The 17,715-nt window shown below is 44.3% G+C and overlaps 1 protein-coding gene across 1 annotated transcript in view; it reads right to left on the reverse strand.

Moving 5' to 3' along the window:
* LOC124623033 (A disintegrin and metalloproteinase with thrombospondin motifs 7-like) overlaps nucleotides 1–17,715 on the reverse strand; it is a 449,137-nt gene that overhangs the window by 36,342 nt on the left and 395,080 nt on the right. Inside the window, exon 17 of the mRNA XM_047148825.1 lies at nucleotides 7,993–8,254. Coding sequence (XP_047004781.1) covers nucleotides 7,993–8,254 — 262 coding nt within the window. The remainder of the gene's footprint in view (nucleotides 1–7,992; nucleotides 8,255–17,715) is intronic.

Below are 17,715 nucleotides of genomic sequence, written 5' to 3' on the forward strand. Positions count from 1 at the left end.
CTGAAAACATATGGGAAAAGGTTTTCAGTTGAGAAAATAGGTCACAATACAACTAGTGTAAGACAAAAACTCAGTAAGATTATTTTATTCAGTAATGTGTAGTGTTGTGCCTCTAACATTGCAGCAGTGGTTAAAAATGTACGGAAATGACAAAAAGAAATTTCATATTTCATGTTTCAATGTGTTTTTGTGTTCGCACTTAAATACCCTTGCTCATGCTTAATGTTTACAGTATTCATCATTTTACAATGATAAAAAAGTACATAGACATATGAAGGTGTTCCTTGGGACATTACAATCAGGGTACCTTTTAACTAATCGTGGTATCTTTATACCAATTGCTATTTTTGTTTCAAGGCTGGTGTTCCACCTGTTTGTATTATTTTGTACCAAATGTAACGTTTTTATTACCTCTTTGATTCATTCAAATGTCTTTCCACCTCCCTAAAAGCTCTTAGGCTTCTGATTTTTCTTTAATTGCTTTGACTGTGAAGTAAGCTTCTGACAGTGATTTAAGTTGAACACTGCCAGGTTGATACAAATATCTTGATATTTCAAAGTAAATCTGGAAACTGAATCAACACTGTTTTTACTTCTTATTAACACCTGGTTTCCTTTTGTTGGGATGTAAATTTATTCAGAACATTAGATATGGGGAAAAATACTATGTATTTTAAGACTAAAGTTACCCAGAATGACTGAGTTATTTTGTACCAGTATTAAAATTGAAATTTTACTCCAAGAGAGCGTCTCTAGCACATATTTCCTAATTGCCAAGCACACCTTACCAATACGGGTGAAATTTTGGTGTCTGTTGTGATGTAGATTGTGTGTGCAGTACTTTCAAAAAGACGGAAAAAAGTGGCGCAAAGTTACCCAGATTTACTGAACTGTTTATATACGTTAGTTCTCAGTTAAATATGCACTTTAAACTAACTGATTTCATCGCAATTTCCACGTTGGTACATGTGAATTAGTTCAGTAAAAGAAGGGAACAATTTTCGTGTCAGTGTCACACGTAATTTTGGTTGTTTCATACGGTGCCTGACAATAATTAGCACATTGTTGTGGATATCCAAATTCACGTTTAAATAAACCACATTACGTTTTTTGCCGATGCCAAAGATGATGTCGCCACTGATAAGTGCATTACATATGTGAATAAAACTGTTCCTCACGCCTGGTAAAAATATTGTTTCGCTTTTAGGTACTTTATATTTACGATATTACATTAGACTTTAGTGTTCATGAACGTAAAACAAAATTGGTAGTTCGTTGCTTTAATGTTAATCTAGTTAGTTTTATTATCGTCAAGAATGTAGATACTTTCGAACGAAAACGAGTGCCGCCTTTCTAACTGAAATATCACATACAGTTTCTTGCCTAACTGCAATATGGCGGCGCTAACAGAACGACGGCATGCTGTGACAGCCGAAGTTCGCCATCCAGTTAGTGTAGAGATCACAGGGAATAGTACACAACCGCGATTCGTCACTGACCGCAATGCGGACGCGATTCATAAGCTGTATTGTAATATTGTAGCATTAACGACAGCCTCTGGATGGGACGATAATTCGCTAGTCCGACTGGACGAATGGTGTCAGGATGACACAGAATGTTGCAGGGAGTCCATTACTTGCTCTCTTGCCGTTGCCAGTCTACATTTTATATCCTGTCCTTCATCAGTTGTTTCACTGCCCAAATAGCAAAACTCGTGTGCTACTTTTGGTGTCTCGTTTCCTATTCTAATTCCCTCAGCACCACCCGATTTAATACGACTACTTTGCACTATCGTTGGTTTGTTTTCGTTGATGTTCATCTTATATCCCCCTTTCAAGACGCTTTCCATTCCCTTCAACAGCTCTTTCAGGTACTTTGCTGTCTCTGACAGAATTACAACTTCATAGGCAAATCTCATAGTTTTTATTTCTGCTTCCTCAACTTGAATTCCTTCTCCAAATTTTTCTTTGGTTTCCCTAACTGCTTGCTCAATTTACAGACTGAATTAAATTGGCGACAGACTTCTACCCCGTCTCACTTCCTTTTCAACCACAGCTTCCCTTTCATTCCCCTCGACTCTTATGACTGTTGTCTGGTTTCTGTACAAGTTGTACATAACCTTTCGCTTCATCTATTTTACCCCTGCTACTACGAGAATTTCAAAGAGAGTATTCCAGTCAACATCTTAAAAAAGGTTTGCCTTTTCTTTCACTATCTACTAAGAGGAGTGGTAGAATTAGTTTCGCGCCATGTGTTCCTGCATTTCTCCGTAATCCAAAGTGGTCTTCGCCGAGGTCACCTTGTACCAACTTTTCCATTCTTATGTAAAGAATTCGTGTTAGTATTTTGCAACCATATAGGCATTTTTAAAGTTTAAAGATGCGAAGAGTAAGTAAGTGTGCACATGCCTCACCTTTTATACAACGTCTGTGTTTGCCACAGACACTTCTCCCACGTATCGACCCGGTACCGCTCTTGACTAATTACGCTCCTAGCATTGCAGGGGTGACGGTCCGCTTATATAGCTTGCAGACAGCATTCAAGCACTCCGTAGGTTGATAATGCTGTAACACTTTCATTTGAATTGCTTGACTATGAGGACGGTTGATTCCCTCAGCGAAAGTTTCCACTAAAAAGTTTCATTAAAAATCTGCAGGAGTTGTAGTCCCGGAAGTAACCTAACCTCTTCTAAAAGGGGCTCTGGGCTTCTTGTTATTGTATCTATACGAAAAGTACTGGTTGCTGTTTTTCTTAAAGTAATGCAATCCAGAGCCACGGAGCTCGACCACTATTAACAAGGAAAAATGAAAAACTGTCTTGTACATAAATAAAAATGTAAATGTTCGTTTGTCGAAAATCGCATGTATCTGGAAGTTATTCACCGATTCCTTTGACATTCTGACACAAAGTTGCATTCGAATACACGCGTGTTTTTATATACCTATTTCTTAATGTATATAATATATTAACAAAAATATACTATGTAAATGGGAAATATTATTACCAAAAACTCTCGAAATGTCCTTGACCGCTTTATTTAAAATTTTTACACAATACACTTATTAACATTTGGACCGACTTGGGCTATATATAACAAAATAGTGAAACGCTGTTAGCAAACACGAAAGCTGTATTTTGGCGTCATAGGTTAATGATTAGAATACTACTACAGACTCCGAATATGCAATAATAATAAACAAGGCTCGAGGCCAGAAAGAGGAGATGGGCAGAGGGGTGTGAGGAAATGGAGGTAGAATGTGGAAAGGAGGAGACGGACAGAGGGTGGGGGCATCAGGAGATGAAGAGAGAGAGCGAGAGAGCAGAGAGAGAGAGAGAGACAGAGAGCGAGGGAGAAGATGGATATAGAAAGGGGGGAGGAGATGACGGGCAAGAGAGGGGGGAAGAGAGAGAGGGGCAGGAGGAGATGGGGAGAGATGGGAGAGGAGAAGATGGACAGAGAGCAGAGGGAGGAGGTGGCGGACGGAGAGAGGGGGAAGGAGAGGGAGATAGACGAAGAAAGGAGGAGCAGGATTCGGATAAACGCGGGAGAGAGAAGCAGATTATGATGTTTTTACACAATTTCCACATATTAGAAACGTGTGCTTTGTCTTTTCTTCCATTTAACTACACTGAGCCGCAGCAACTCGTGGCTGGGAACAGCTTGTTGTCAGTATTTGTGTATACAGGGTGTTACAAAAAGGTACGGCCAAACTTTCAAGAAACATTCTTCACACACAAAGAAAGAAAATATGTTATGTGGACATGTGTCCAGAAACGCTTACGTTCCATGTTAGAGCTCATTTGATTACTTCTCTTCAAATCAAATTAATCATGGAATGGAAACACACAGCAACAGAACGTACCAGAGTGACTTCAAACACTTTGTTACAGGAAATGTTCAAAATGTCCTCCGTTAGCGAGGATACATGCATCCACCATCCGTCGCATGGAATCCCTGATGCGCTGATGCAGCCCTGGAGAATGGCGTATTGTATCACAGCCGTCCACAATACGAGCACGAAGAGTCTCTACATTTGGTACCGGGTTGCGTAGACAAGAGCTTTCAAATGCTCCCATAAATGAAAGTCAAGAGGGTTGAGGTCAGGAGAGCGTGGAGGCCATGGAATTGGTCCGCCTCTACCAATGCATCGGTCACCGAATCTGCTGTTGAGAAGTGTGCGAACACTTCGACTGAAATGTGCAGGAGTTCCATCGTGCATGAACCACATGTTGTGTCGTACTTGTAAAGGCACATGTTCTAGCACCACAGGTAGAGTATCCCATATGAAATCATGATAACGTGCTCCATTGAGCGTAGGTGGAAGAACATGGGGCCCAATCAAGACATCACCAACAATGCCTGCCCAAACGTTCACAGAAAGTCTGTGTTGATGACGTGATTGCACAATTACGTGCGGATTCTCGTCAGCCCACACATGTTGATTGTGAAAATTTACAATTTGATCACGTTGGAATGAAGCCTCATCCGTAAAGAGAACATTTGCACTGAAATTAGGATTGACGCATTGTTGGATGAACCATTCGCAGAAGTGTACCCGTGGAGGCCAATCAGCTGCTGATAGTGCCTGCACACGCTGTACATGGTACGGAAGCAACTGGTTCTCCCGTAGCACTCTCCATACAGTGACGTGGTCAACGTTACCTCGTACAGCAGCAACTTCTCTGACGCTGACATTAGGGTTATCGTCAACTGCACGATGAATTGCCTCGTCCATTGCAGGTGTCCTCGTCGTTATAGGTGTTCCCCAGTCGCGAGTCATAGGCTGGAATGTTCCGTGCTCCCTAAGACGCCGATTAATTGCTTCGAACGTCTTCCTGTCGGGACACCTTCGTTCTGGAAATCTGTCTCGATACAAACGTACCGCGCCACGGCTATTGCCCCGTGCTAATCCATACATCAAATGGGCATCTGCCAACTCCGCTTTTGTAAACATTGCACTGACTGCAAAACCACGTTCGTGATGAACACTAACCTGTTGATGCTACGTACTGATGTGCTTGATGCTAGTACTGTAGAGCAATGAGTCGCATGTCAACACAAGCACCGAAGTCAACATTACCTTCCTTCAATTGGGCCAACTGGCGGTGAATCGAGGAAATACAGTACATACTGACGAAACTAAAATGAGCTCTAACATGGAAATTAAGCATTTCCTGACACATGTCCACATACATCTTTTCTTTATTTGTGTTTGAGGAATGTTTCTTGAAAGTTTGGCCGTACCTTTTTGTAACACCCTGTATAGATGGGGAGGCAAATGTCTGGACACACCCATATAAAAGTCAAACGGTGTGAGGAATCATAATGGCGTCAGTTGGGTGCTGTCTGTAGGTGGGGGCGCAACTTGTAGGAGCTATGGCAACAGTGGTGGCCATCTTGAAATCCGCCTTCTTGGATTTGCATTGCGTGTTTCAAATGTGGAGGGGCTCACGTAGCACATAGTTTTGGACTGCCTCTTTCTCAGGTACACACATATGAAATCTGTTTTATGATATATTAATTTGTGCAGGAGTTATGGCCTGTTAAAGTTTGAAACTACAAGGAGTTGATCAAGTCTGTTTATTGTTACAGGTGATCCACAATGGCATTACATAGCAGAAACACACAGAAATTGTGCTAATGAGTGTTGTGTTAATGAGTAGTGGACGAAGTACCATAGTGATTACTGCTGACTTCAGCGCCCGGTATTCTGAGAAAAATGGCATTTCACGTACGACAGTATCCGAGTTATTGGACAAATTTCGAGAAACGGGTTCTGTGGTGGATACACCACGCAGTGGACATCCGAGAACAGCCACCGACGAGGGGGCTGCAACAGAAATTGTGGAATCGTCTGTGAAAATTCCACATCACTGTATGCACCGGTTATCAGCAATATCCAGTGTCAGTCAGGTTTCAATGCTGCATGTTTTGCACACACGTCAATGACACCCGAAAGTTACAGCTGCAACATCATCTCTCGGACGGTGACCCAGATCGGCAGCTGCAGTTTGCAGAATGGGCTCTGGATAAGTGTAACATGAATCCAGTTTCATACGACAGGTGTTGCTCAGTCATGAAACTAATTATTATGTGCAAGGAGAAGTAAACAAACAGAATCATCGTTCCTGGTCAGATGCAAAACCCTCTTGGGTGGATTCTTATAAAGTTATTGGAGGTGATAACGTGTGGTATTTGGGACAGACGATTTGTGCGTCCGGTGTGTGTTGATGAAACCTTGAATGGCCGGAGGGGCGGGGGGGAGGTATCTAAACATGCTCAATGATTATGTGTTATGTGCTTCCAACGCTGTTGAATTCGCAGTATAATTTCCCAGTCTTCTTCCAACAAGACAGCACACCTCGCCATAATGCTACTGAAGTCAGACGGTTTCTGGATAAACAGTTTGGAGGTCATTGGATAGGTAGAAGGGGGTGGGGGGGGGGGGGGCTGTCGAATGGCCACCACAGTCCCCTGATCTTACACCTCTTGACTTATCTATGGGGGCATTTGAAACCAATTGTGTATGACGTAAAAATCAATACTGTAGCCCATATCTGCCAGTGTATTGAGGAGGCGCATGCCTCTGTTGACCCACACATCCTGCGACGTACGCAGCAGGACTGGAAAAAAAGACGCCGATTGTGTGTCCAACGCAATGGAGGTCATGCTGACAAAGGAACCTCCCCATCGCACCCCCCTCAGATTTAGTTATAAGTTGGCTCAGTGGATAGCCCTTGAAAAACTGAACACAGATCAATCGAGAAAACAGGAAGAAGTTGTGTGGAACCGTGATAAAAATTAGTAAAATATACAAACTGAGTAGTCCAAGGGAAGAGTGAGCTCAGGAGCGCCGTGGTCCCGTGGTTTGCGTGAATAGCTACAGCACGAGAGGTCCTTGGTTCAAGTCTTCCCTCAACTGAAAATTTTACTTTCTTTATTTTCGCAAAGTTATGATCTGCCCGTTCGTTCATTGACGTCTCTGTCCATTGCAATAAGTTTAGTGTCTGTGTTTTGCGACCGCACCGCAAAACCGAGCGATTAGTAGACGAAAGGACGTGCCTCTCCAATGGGAACCTAAAACATTTGATGGCAAGGTCATAGGTCAACCGATTCCTACACGGGAAAACACGTCTGATATATTCAATACGACACTGGTGACGGCATGTGCGTCACATGACAGGAATATGTTGTCGACCCACCTAACTTGTACACTTGGCGAATGGGTAAAAAGACTCTTCTACCTTGCCCGATTTAGGTTTTCTTGTGAATGTGATAATCACTCCCAGAAAAGTGATGAAAACATAAGAGTTTGTCTCGTAAACTGAAAATAAAAAATTAAAGTTTTCACTTGAACTTGAAGGAAGACTTGAACCAAGGGCCTCTCGTTCTACAGTTGCTCACGCTAACCACGGGACCACTGTATACGAGGAATAATATTGCCCTTGATGTTGCCTATCTTGCACATGGACTACTCAGTTTGTATATTTTGCTAATTTTTTCATAGTTCCACACAACTTCTTCCTGTTTTCTCGATTGATCTGTGTTCAGTTTTTCAAGGCCTATCCACTGTGCCAACGTATAACTAAATCTGAGGGGGGTGCGATGGGGAGGTTCCCTTGTGAGTATATGCTGCAATGCTAACTCTGACAAATGTCATAAACTTTAAAAGGTCATAGCTCCTACACCAATAACGATATGTTAAAAGAGATTTCGCACGTGAATTCCTGAGAAAGAGGCAGTTCGAAATAATGTGCCACATGACTCCCTTTACATTTGAAAAAAGTAAACAAAATCCAATATGGCGAATTTCGAGATGGCCGCCGCTGTCGCCATAGTTCTTACAAGTTGCCCTCCCTCCTACATACATCCCAAACGAGACGCCATTTGATTCATCACATCGTTCGACTTTTGTAGGGATGTACCCAGATTTTTGCCTCACCCTGAACAGAACATGAGAACAGACGCATGATTCTCGTTTCAGCGACTACCGGGCGCGCAGAGGCGGCGTCAGTCACCTGCTTGCTGCTGCGGCCGTGCGGCGCCGGCGCCGGCGCGCCCTTGCTGCAGGGCCTGGTGGACTTGCAGAACTTGACGCCTGCGGGCCGCGGCAGCCCCTTGCAGCTGGCCTCGGGCACCACGGCCGGGTCATCCTCCGGCCGCGCCGCCTGCCGCACGCACTCGACGCGCCTGCGCGCCATGCCCACGCGAAACACGCAGCCCGAGCACCGGCCCCACGTCGCCGCACGCCACCTGCGCCGTCAGCCGTCTCTAAATACAGGCTCTTTGGAAAGTCCCAGTAGGCCCTTGCTTTTGTGCAATTTGGGAAATCCACTGGCAAAAGAGCAATCGAACTTCAAGTAGTGCTGTGAACAAAGCATGACCACAACAGTAGCGTATGGTGCATTTTTCAACCCATACAATCCGCACCGGCCAAGACACCAGGCGATTACAATTAAAGTGCAGCTACTCACAGAGGTTCTCATATGTGCCGATGTTAAGTTGTAGCCAGCACACCGGGAGGCGAAAAGGTTGCGAGAAGATCGATAGAGGCCAAAGACACACTCGCAAGAAACGTGCCGCCAACGCCCTCTCGGCTGCCAGTATCTAGATCGCCGTCGTGGACCAGAGGGCTAGTCAGTTCCAGTCTGTCTTCCAGTAAGTCACCGAGACATCAATCGCAGCCCAGTCACTTGCAGTTGCAGACAGCACATAGCGACAAGACTAGTGTACATAGCGGACTTGTAGTTCACCAGCAGTGAGGCTAACGTGGTCTATACATGTAAATGTCGTGTGACTAGGGCCTCCCGTCGGGTAGACTGTTCGCCAGGTGCAAGACGCCACCTCGGCGACTTGCGCGTCGATGGGGATGAAATGATGATGATTGGGACAACACAACACCCAGTCCCTGAGCGGAGAAAAATCTCCGACCCAGCTAGGAATCGAACCCATGCCATTAGGATTGACATTATATTGCGCTGACCACTTTTTTTTTTACTCAGTTTTTTTATTACAGAGGGCAGCTAACCCTCTGACCGAACACGCTGAGCTACCGTGCCGGAAACCACTCAGCTACCGGGGATGGACACGTGGTCTATTACGGAGAGCTTGTACCACAACACCTGGGCTATCTTAAGTAATTACTATCTTAAGTAATTTTCTATTCCTGTGAATAAAGAACCCAGTTAATAAACACGTGCAGTTCGTATTATAGAAAGAGGGTACCGGCCACCAACTAACATTCCTTGCTTCCCTTGGTACAAGCCTACAGAGGCAAAGAGACGACACAAAATCGTATGGCAACGAAACTTAGCGCATATGCTAATATGTTAACGAGGAAACGATTTACTCTGCAAAACAAGTTAGTTCCACTTGTGGCCACCACATGCAAATCTGGCGATGTGCACTGTATGGCAGTGTGACATCCACACTGTCATTTGACAAACCATAACGTGCCTGAACAGTATGGCTATCGAGAACGGACACCTTGCGCTGTTAGTGAAACTGCGTTAAGTGAACAGTAGCGATTACAGTGCTACACTGAGAGAGCATCGCCGATTGAAAGCTCCGAGTAGAGGCACAATCTCATTGAATGGTTTTAAAGAAGATGATATTGAAATTCGAAAACGCGGGTGAGCTTGGTATGGCACCTGGAAGAGGAAGGTGTCCTTTCCCGGAGGAAGTCATTGACGATGCCGCCGATGCTGTAACTCACCACGCAGTACGTGCCCCAGGCAGTGTTACTGTACTTGCAGTGTCACGAAAATTGTCCATCCCCGGTCAACAATACAGAAAGTGTTGTTGTGTATTTTACATTGGTATCCGTACATGATCCAGACGTGCTCAAACTGAAACCTAACGGTCCACAGTATTGTCTTGAATTTGCTCCACAGTTTCTAGCACAGATCGAAATTGATGACATGTGGCAGGGAAATACTCTGTGGAATGATGAGACACGCTTCAAACTACAGTATGCAGTGAATACACAGAACTGCAGAATCTGCGGTACTGTTAAACCGCATATTGTACACGAAGAGCCATTGTACTCGTCGCATATGACTGAAGCCAGTGGATTCGCAAGCACTTTTACTCTCGGTCCGTTCTTCTTTGAAGAAAATACACCTAGGAGGCCTGTCACGTGTACCGTGACGTCTGCACGTTATAAGGATATCCTTGTACAGCATGTGATTCCTGCTGTAGAACAGCGCAACTCTGTAGAAACCACTGTTTTCATGCAAGATGGGTCAACACCTCGTATCGCTCGCCCAGTGAAAGATCTGCTTAATCCAAATTTCCACGAACGATCTCCAGAGGTCTACTTGGTGCATATCCTGCAAGATCACCTGATCTGAATCCATGTGAGTTTTGGTTCTTGGGATATCTAAAAGAACGCATTTACGAGGGACACGTTCGGCCTCTACCTGACATGAAGGCCCGTGTACGGAAAACGTTGCTCAGGTTCCCCCGGAACTGTTGGAAACAATTGCTGATCATGTAGTTTTTCGATGCAGCTTCATGATGACGTTTTCGGTGCTCATATTGAACAATTTGTGTTCTTGGCGGTTAATAATAATATCAGCATTATGCCTTTCTTACTTGTTTGACCTTTCCTGCTCACGCTCCGTTCCTAACCCATTACATATGGAAACATTTCTATACGTCTTCCTTGTATTCACAGGCCGGCCGGGGTGGCCGAGCGGTTCTAGGCGCTACTGTCTGGAATCGCGCGACCGCTACGGTCGCAGGTTCGAATCCTGCCTCGGGCATGGATGTGTGTGATGTCCTTAGGTTGGTTAGGTTTAAGTAGTTCTAAGTTCTAGGGGACTGATGACCTCAGAAGTTAAGTCCCATAGTGCTCAGAGCCATTTAAACCATTTGAACCTTGTATTCACAGCGCCACATTTTCATCTGGGGGAAAAATTGGAACTAATATTTCCATCGTAAATTGGTTCCGTATTAACACATTAAAATACCTAACAAGTTTCGATTCCAAACAATAATTACTGCCCACAATGGACCTATATGAGTAGCTGCACTTTAATTATAACGATCCGGTATACAGACTATCTGACCAAACGCATCCACACACCCATATGTAAGGTGGAATTGTCTACGAAGTGTCACGAGGTGGGCCAACAGGTGAAAAGGACGCGGTGAGTAGTGTTGTCAGCAGAAAACAGTAACAGCAGAATGGGTCGGTCAGGAGAACTCACTGACCTCGAACGTGGACAAGTCGTCGGACATTCCCCGAATAACAAATCTATTTAAGAAATTTCAACTCTCCTATATCTAACGAAATCGACAGTAACGGTGATGTGATTGTGAAGTGGGAATGCCAAGGAGCAATCAAAGCTAAACAGAGACCAGGCAGATAATATGTAGTGACGGACAGGGGCCGTCAAGCATTGCTGAGTATCCTACATCCATGTCATTACTCTGCAATTCACAATTAAATGCATCGCAGAGGGTCCATCGAACCACCTCCAACATACTTCTCTACCGTTCCACTCTCGAACAGGGCAGGGGAAAAACGAACGCTTAAATCTTTCCGTGACAGCTCTAATTTCTCTGATTTTATTATGATGATCATTTCTCCCTATGTAGGTGGGTGCCACAAAATATTTTTCACCCTCTGAGGAGAAAGAAGGTAAATTTGAAAATTTGTGGTAAGGTCTTATGGGACCCTAAGCGTACACACTACTTAATCTAACTTAAAATAACTTACGCAAAGGACGACACACACACCCATGCCCGAGGGAGGACTCGAACCTCCGACGGGGGAAGCCACGCGGACCGAGAAAAATGGTGATTGAAATTTCATGAGAAGATCCTGTCGCAACGAAAAACGCCTTTGTCCTAATGATTGCACCACGATTCGTGTATCATATCCGTGACACTATTGTAAGTAGGCTGTTTAGGTTTTTTTATTGGTAACGCCACCTCTGTATGAAAATCACTGGCTGTGCTGTGTGCAGTCTGTGTCTAGTTTGCATTGTTGTCTGCCATTGTAGTGTTGGGCAGCGGCAGCTGGATGTGAACAGCGCGTAGCGTTGCGCAGTTGGAGGTGAGCCGCCAGCAGTGGTGGATGTGGGGAGAGAGATGGCGGAGTTTTGTAATTTGTGATGAACTGCTATATATATTATGACTTTTGATGATGTTAAGGTAAATACATTGTTTGTTCTCTATTAATATCTTTCATTTGCTAACTATCCCTATCAGTAGTTAGTGCCTTCAGTAGTTTGAATCTTTTATTTAGCTGGCAGTAGTGGCGCTCGCTGTATTGCAGTAGCTTGAGTAGCGAAGATTTTTGTGAGGTAAGTGATTTGTGAAAGGTATAGTTTAATGTTACTCAGGGCCATTCTTTTGCAGGGATTTTTGAAAGTCAGATTGCGTTGCGCTAAAAAAATATTGTGTATCAGTTTAAGCACAGTCATTTGTAATTGTTCAAAGGGGACGTTTCATAAAGGGGACGTTTCACTATCTAACCCATTTCGCGGTAGTACAAAACATCTTTGAACTTTTTCGATGTCCTCCATCAGTTCCGTCTCTGATGCGATGACTATGAAGAAGATGTTCGATTTGTGGGGCGCACAACTGCACAGTTATCAGCGCCCGTACAAATTCCCAACCTTTGCTCAATCCAATCTCGCCACATTCATGAATGATGATGAAACGATGAGGGCAACACAAACACCCAGCCACCTCGACGCAGGTGACAATCCCTGACCCCGCCGGGAATCGAACCCGGGAACCCGTGCTCGAGAAGCGAGAACGCGACAGCGAGACCACGAGCTGCGGACGTCTGATACGAAAACCATACCTACAGAAATACTCCAGAACAGGGCGGGCAAGCGTACTGTAAGATGTCTCTTTAGCAGACGTCTTACATTTTCTAAGAGTTCGGCCAATAAATCATAATTTTTCATTTGCTTTCCCCACAACATTAGCTATGTGATCGTTGCAATTTCAGTTATTCGTAATTGTAATCCCTAAATATTTAGGTGAGTTTACGGCCTTTATATTTGTGCGATTCATCGTGTAAGTGAAATTAGTGGATTCATTTTAGTGCTCATGTGGACGACCTGACACTTTTAATTATTTAGAGACAAGTGCCCCTTTTTGCACCATACAGATATCTTGTCTAAAGCATCTTGCAATTCGTTTTGATCATCTAACGACTTTACATGATGGTAAAGACAGCATCATCTGCAAACAATCTACGAAGGCTACTCAGATTGTCTTCCAAACCGTTTATGTAGATCCCAAACAGCGGAGAGCCTATAACACTTCCTTGGGAATCGCCAGATATTACTTCTATTCTACTCAATGACTTTCCACTGTTGTTGTGAACTGTGATGTTTCTGACAGGAAATCAAGAATCCATTCACAAATCTGAGACGCAATTTGATTAGAAGGCACTTCTGGGGAACGGTGTCAAAAGCCTTCTGGAAATCTAGAAATACAGGATCAATTTGACGTCCCCTGTCGATAGAGCTCATTACTTCTAGAGAATAAAGACCTAGTTGTGTTTCAAGAGAGTGATAGTTTCTGAATCCATGTTGGCTATTTTTCAATAAATCGTTTTCTTCTACTCGCCTAAGCTTCGATCTCTCACCATATTCGGTGCTCAGATGCAATGAGCGTAGCAGACGCCGCTCTCTATCGGGTCCCCAGACGATGTGTCTAGACCAAGTGCTCTCTTCTGTATCTGATGCTCAACTGTTCTCCACCATGTCGCAATACTAAGAGTGTTTTCCGCTGTCTCCTGAGCCAAAGTGTGTTCTTCTCCCACACAGAGTTCTTTTTCCACTCTACAAGACCGCGAAATTCTAATGCACCAACGGTAAAGGTTCTGTAAAAGTCTGTACCATGTTATTTTTGTCAGCAAGACAACTATCTCCCCTCCTACATCCATACACGCAATTCGTAAAACATTCTGAGTTACTGTCCCACTCCACAGCTAAATTTGTTACTTCAGCCAATGCATTCGCCTCTATGTCCGCATTTCTCAGAAGCTAGTGCCCTTACTTTTCCTACTCTATTTTTTTATATTTACTCAATAGAAGTCATACAACTGTTTCGGCCAGACGTTATTCACCCTACGTAAAACGACGACGAAATGTCGGACCACAGAGAAAATCTTTCCTATTCACAAAGTGACAGGGAACGCCAAGATCTTTATCTATCACAGGCCGTCTCTTGCACAGCGATGCCGGAATCCGACTTTTTGGCACAAAAAAAGGGCTCCTCTGAAGTGTGTTATAGCCGGATGGCCCATGCTGTAAAAACAGACTATTCGCGAGTGCAGGTGTTTTCCACCCGACGTTAATCACTTCTTTGAAAGTAGCCGTGGATCCCATACTGCGCTGACCGCATTATGCGAAAAACTGCAGGGATGACCACTTGCAGAATTCAACAATAACGATGACTTGGACGCTGGCCGGCACATGCTGTGGGCGGTCGCCTCACCTCGGGTTTTCCTCTGAAAAGGCAGACTACAGCCTCCAAGGGGTCGTTCCGCACATCTAGTCACTACTCTGGCCCACTACGTGCAGCCTGACACATCACGTGACCAATTAAACTACAGAAAAATGAAAGACAAAACAGCCACCAGTGACGAAAAGGCGTTGATTTAGAAGTAGACGACTGATTCCTGGCAACCAGTGACATTATTAATTACAGGCATTAACCACACACATCAAAAAAGTTTTGCACCACCTTGGTTCCAGGAGTTCCGGAACCTGCATAGACAACTGGAATAGAGATCAACATAAACATCATTTCCGCCCTTTTTATTGTTCATGAAAACCACACATTGCATGATTTACCACCATTCAGCCAGAAATTCAGAGATGGTGGTGCAGATTACTGTACACACCGGTACCTCTAATACCCAGTAGCACGTCGTCTTGCACTGATGCATGCCTGTATTCGTCGTGCCACACTATCCACAAGTTCATCAAGGCACTGTTGGTCCAGATTGTCCCACTCATCAACGGCGATTCGGCGTGGATCCCTCAGAGTGGAAAATTTGGGAATTTGTGGTAAGTTGGGACCAAACTGCTGAGGTCATCGGTCCCTAAGCTTACACACTACTTAATCTAACTTAAACTACATTACGCTAAGGACGACACACACACACACACACACACACACACACACACACCCATGCCCGAGGGGGGATTCGAACCTCCGACGGGGGAAGCCGCGCGGACCGCGACAAGACGTCTCAGACAGCCTTCAGAGTGGTTGGTGGGTCACGTCGTCCGTAAATAGCCCTTTTCAATCTATACCAGGCATGTCCGATAGGGTTCATGTCTGGAGAACATGCTGGCCACTCTAGTCGAGCGATGCCGTTATCCTGAAGAAAGCCATTCATTCACAAGATGTGCACGACTGGGGCGCGAATTGTCGTCCATGAAAAAGAATGTCTCACTAATATGCTGCCGATATGGTTGCACTATCGGTCGGAGGATGGCATTCACGTATCGTATAGCCATTACAGCCTTCCATGACCACCAGCAGCGTACGTCGGCCTCACATAATGCCACCCCAAAACAGTAGGGAACCTCCACCTTGCTGCACTCGCTGGACAGTGTGTCTAAGGCGTTCAGTCTGACCGGGTTGCCTCCAAACACGTCTCCGATGATTGTCTAGTTGAAGGCATATGCGACACTCATCGGTGAAGAGAACGTGATGGCAGTCCTGAGAGGTCCATTCGGCATGTTGTTGGGCCAATCTGTACCGGGTTGCATGATGTCGTGGTTGCAAAGATGGACCTCGCCATGGACGTCGGGAGTGAAGTTGCGCATCATGCAGCCTATTTCGCACAGTCTGAGTCGTAACATAACGTCCTGTGGCAGCACGAAAAGCATTATACAACATAGTGGCGTTGCTGTCAGAGTTCCACCGAGCCACAATCCGTAGGTAGCGGCCATCCACTGCAGTAGTAGCCCTTGGGCGGCCTGAGCGAGGTATGTCATCGGCAGTTCCTATATCTCTGTATCTGCTCCATGTCCGAACAACATCGTTTTGGTTCATTCTAAGACGCCTGGACACTTTCCTTGTTGAGAGAGGAGTTCCTGGCACAAAATAACAATGCGGACGCAATCGAACCGCGGTACTGACCGTCTAGGCATGATTGAACTACAGACAACACGAGCCGTGTACCTCCTTCCTGGTGGAATGACTGGAACTGATCGGCTGTCGGAAACCCTCCTCCTAATAGGCATGGTTGTTTACATCTTTGGGCGGGCTTAGTGACATCTCTCAACAGTCAAAGGGACTGTATCTGTGATACAGTGTTCACAGTCAACGTCTATCTTCAGGAGTTCTGGGAACTGGGGTGATGCAAAACTTTTTTGATTTGTGTAGTTTATTAAGTGACTAGCTCAGCGCCCGCTACTTAGTTCGTGTCTGCGTGGTAATTACAACAAAAATAATTTTATAAACATATATTAGGTCTACTGACAAAATAGTGTAATAAAGTGCGGTTTAATTTTCTAAGAAATTCTGAAAAAGCCGATTTGTCGTAGTGATTGTAAAATAACACATATTTCTTTATTCCTAACCGAGAAATCTAATGCCAACTTTCATAGATTTAGCTTTGAAAATCCATTAATTTCACCCACAATTTCACCCCTTTACGGGTTAAACTGTCAAAAATGCCGAGACCCATATTTTTGTACTTCTGACCGAGAATCAAAACAGCAATTTTCGTACTTCTAGGTTCACAATTGCCTTAATAGCAACATATTTTCAAAAAATCTTTCATTCTCTGTTTCATCCCCTTAGGCAGAAATTTCGAAAATCCTTTCATAAACGATGCCTATAGTATAAGACTAACGCTCTCTCCATATTTCGGGATTCTGTCCATAGCGGTTTGGACTGGGTAATGATGAGTCAGTCAGGCAGCGCATTTACTTTTGTACAGAAACAGACTGATTTGTATCTCGATCATCAGACACAGTACAAATGCTGCACTCGTCGGTGAAGTGTACCCGACGCGATTGCTCCAGGTTCCAACACAGGTGTTCACTTTGCAGCCACCTTCGTCCACCATAATGCTTGTTTGTTTTGCTTTTTCCTCTTTTTTATTGTTTTTTATTGTTGCTTGTAATGGACGTTTGTAGGCCAAAGTGATCGTATGACGACTATTGCATACTGTCTGGTTCAATATGCCCATCGCAATTGTCTCCAAAAAGGCAGTGCACAGCTCTGCAGCATTCTCCTCGAGGTACCTACGAGCTGTAACTTCTAGGTAGAGACCAGCGGCCGATGTCGTTGACCGAGGGCGACTAACATGAGACCACTATGAGACAGATGCATTTTTAGCCTCATTACACAAGTAGTTTTAAGCGGTTTTTTTATGTGGTCAAAGTGGTATTGAGAAATAAGTTTGCGATAAAAAATAAAACTCAGAGTCATGAGGGCAATTTGAAACTTTTGTTGAGTTCACATGAAATAATGTAACCACGTTGCTTTTTAATTACAGTGATTAAAACACAGGATACCACAACATTAGTGTACTGAGTTCCACAAAGGCGTATGGGAATACTTGCTTGCTTCCAAAATTTGTGCCGTGGTGGTTGCTCTAGAATAGAAAAAGAAGAGTGCCGAGGCTTCAAAAATTAATTGTAATAATGTTTTTCATTTTGCTTGTTAATAGATAGTGGGAACCTGCCAATTTTATGAATCGCTTCCATAAGTATCAT

Source organism: Schistocerca americana, chromosome 7 (genome assembly GCF_021461395.2).
Source record: "Schistocerca americana isolate TAMUIC-IGC-003095 chromosome 7, iqSchAmer2.1, whole genome shotgun sequence".
In the NCBI taxonomy this organism is placed as follows: Eukaryota; Metazoa; Arthropoda; class Insecta; order Orthoptera; family Acrididae; genus Schistocerca; species Schistocerca americana.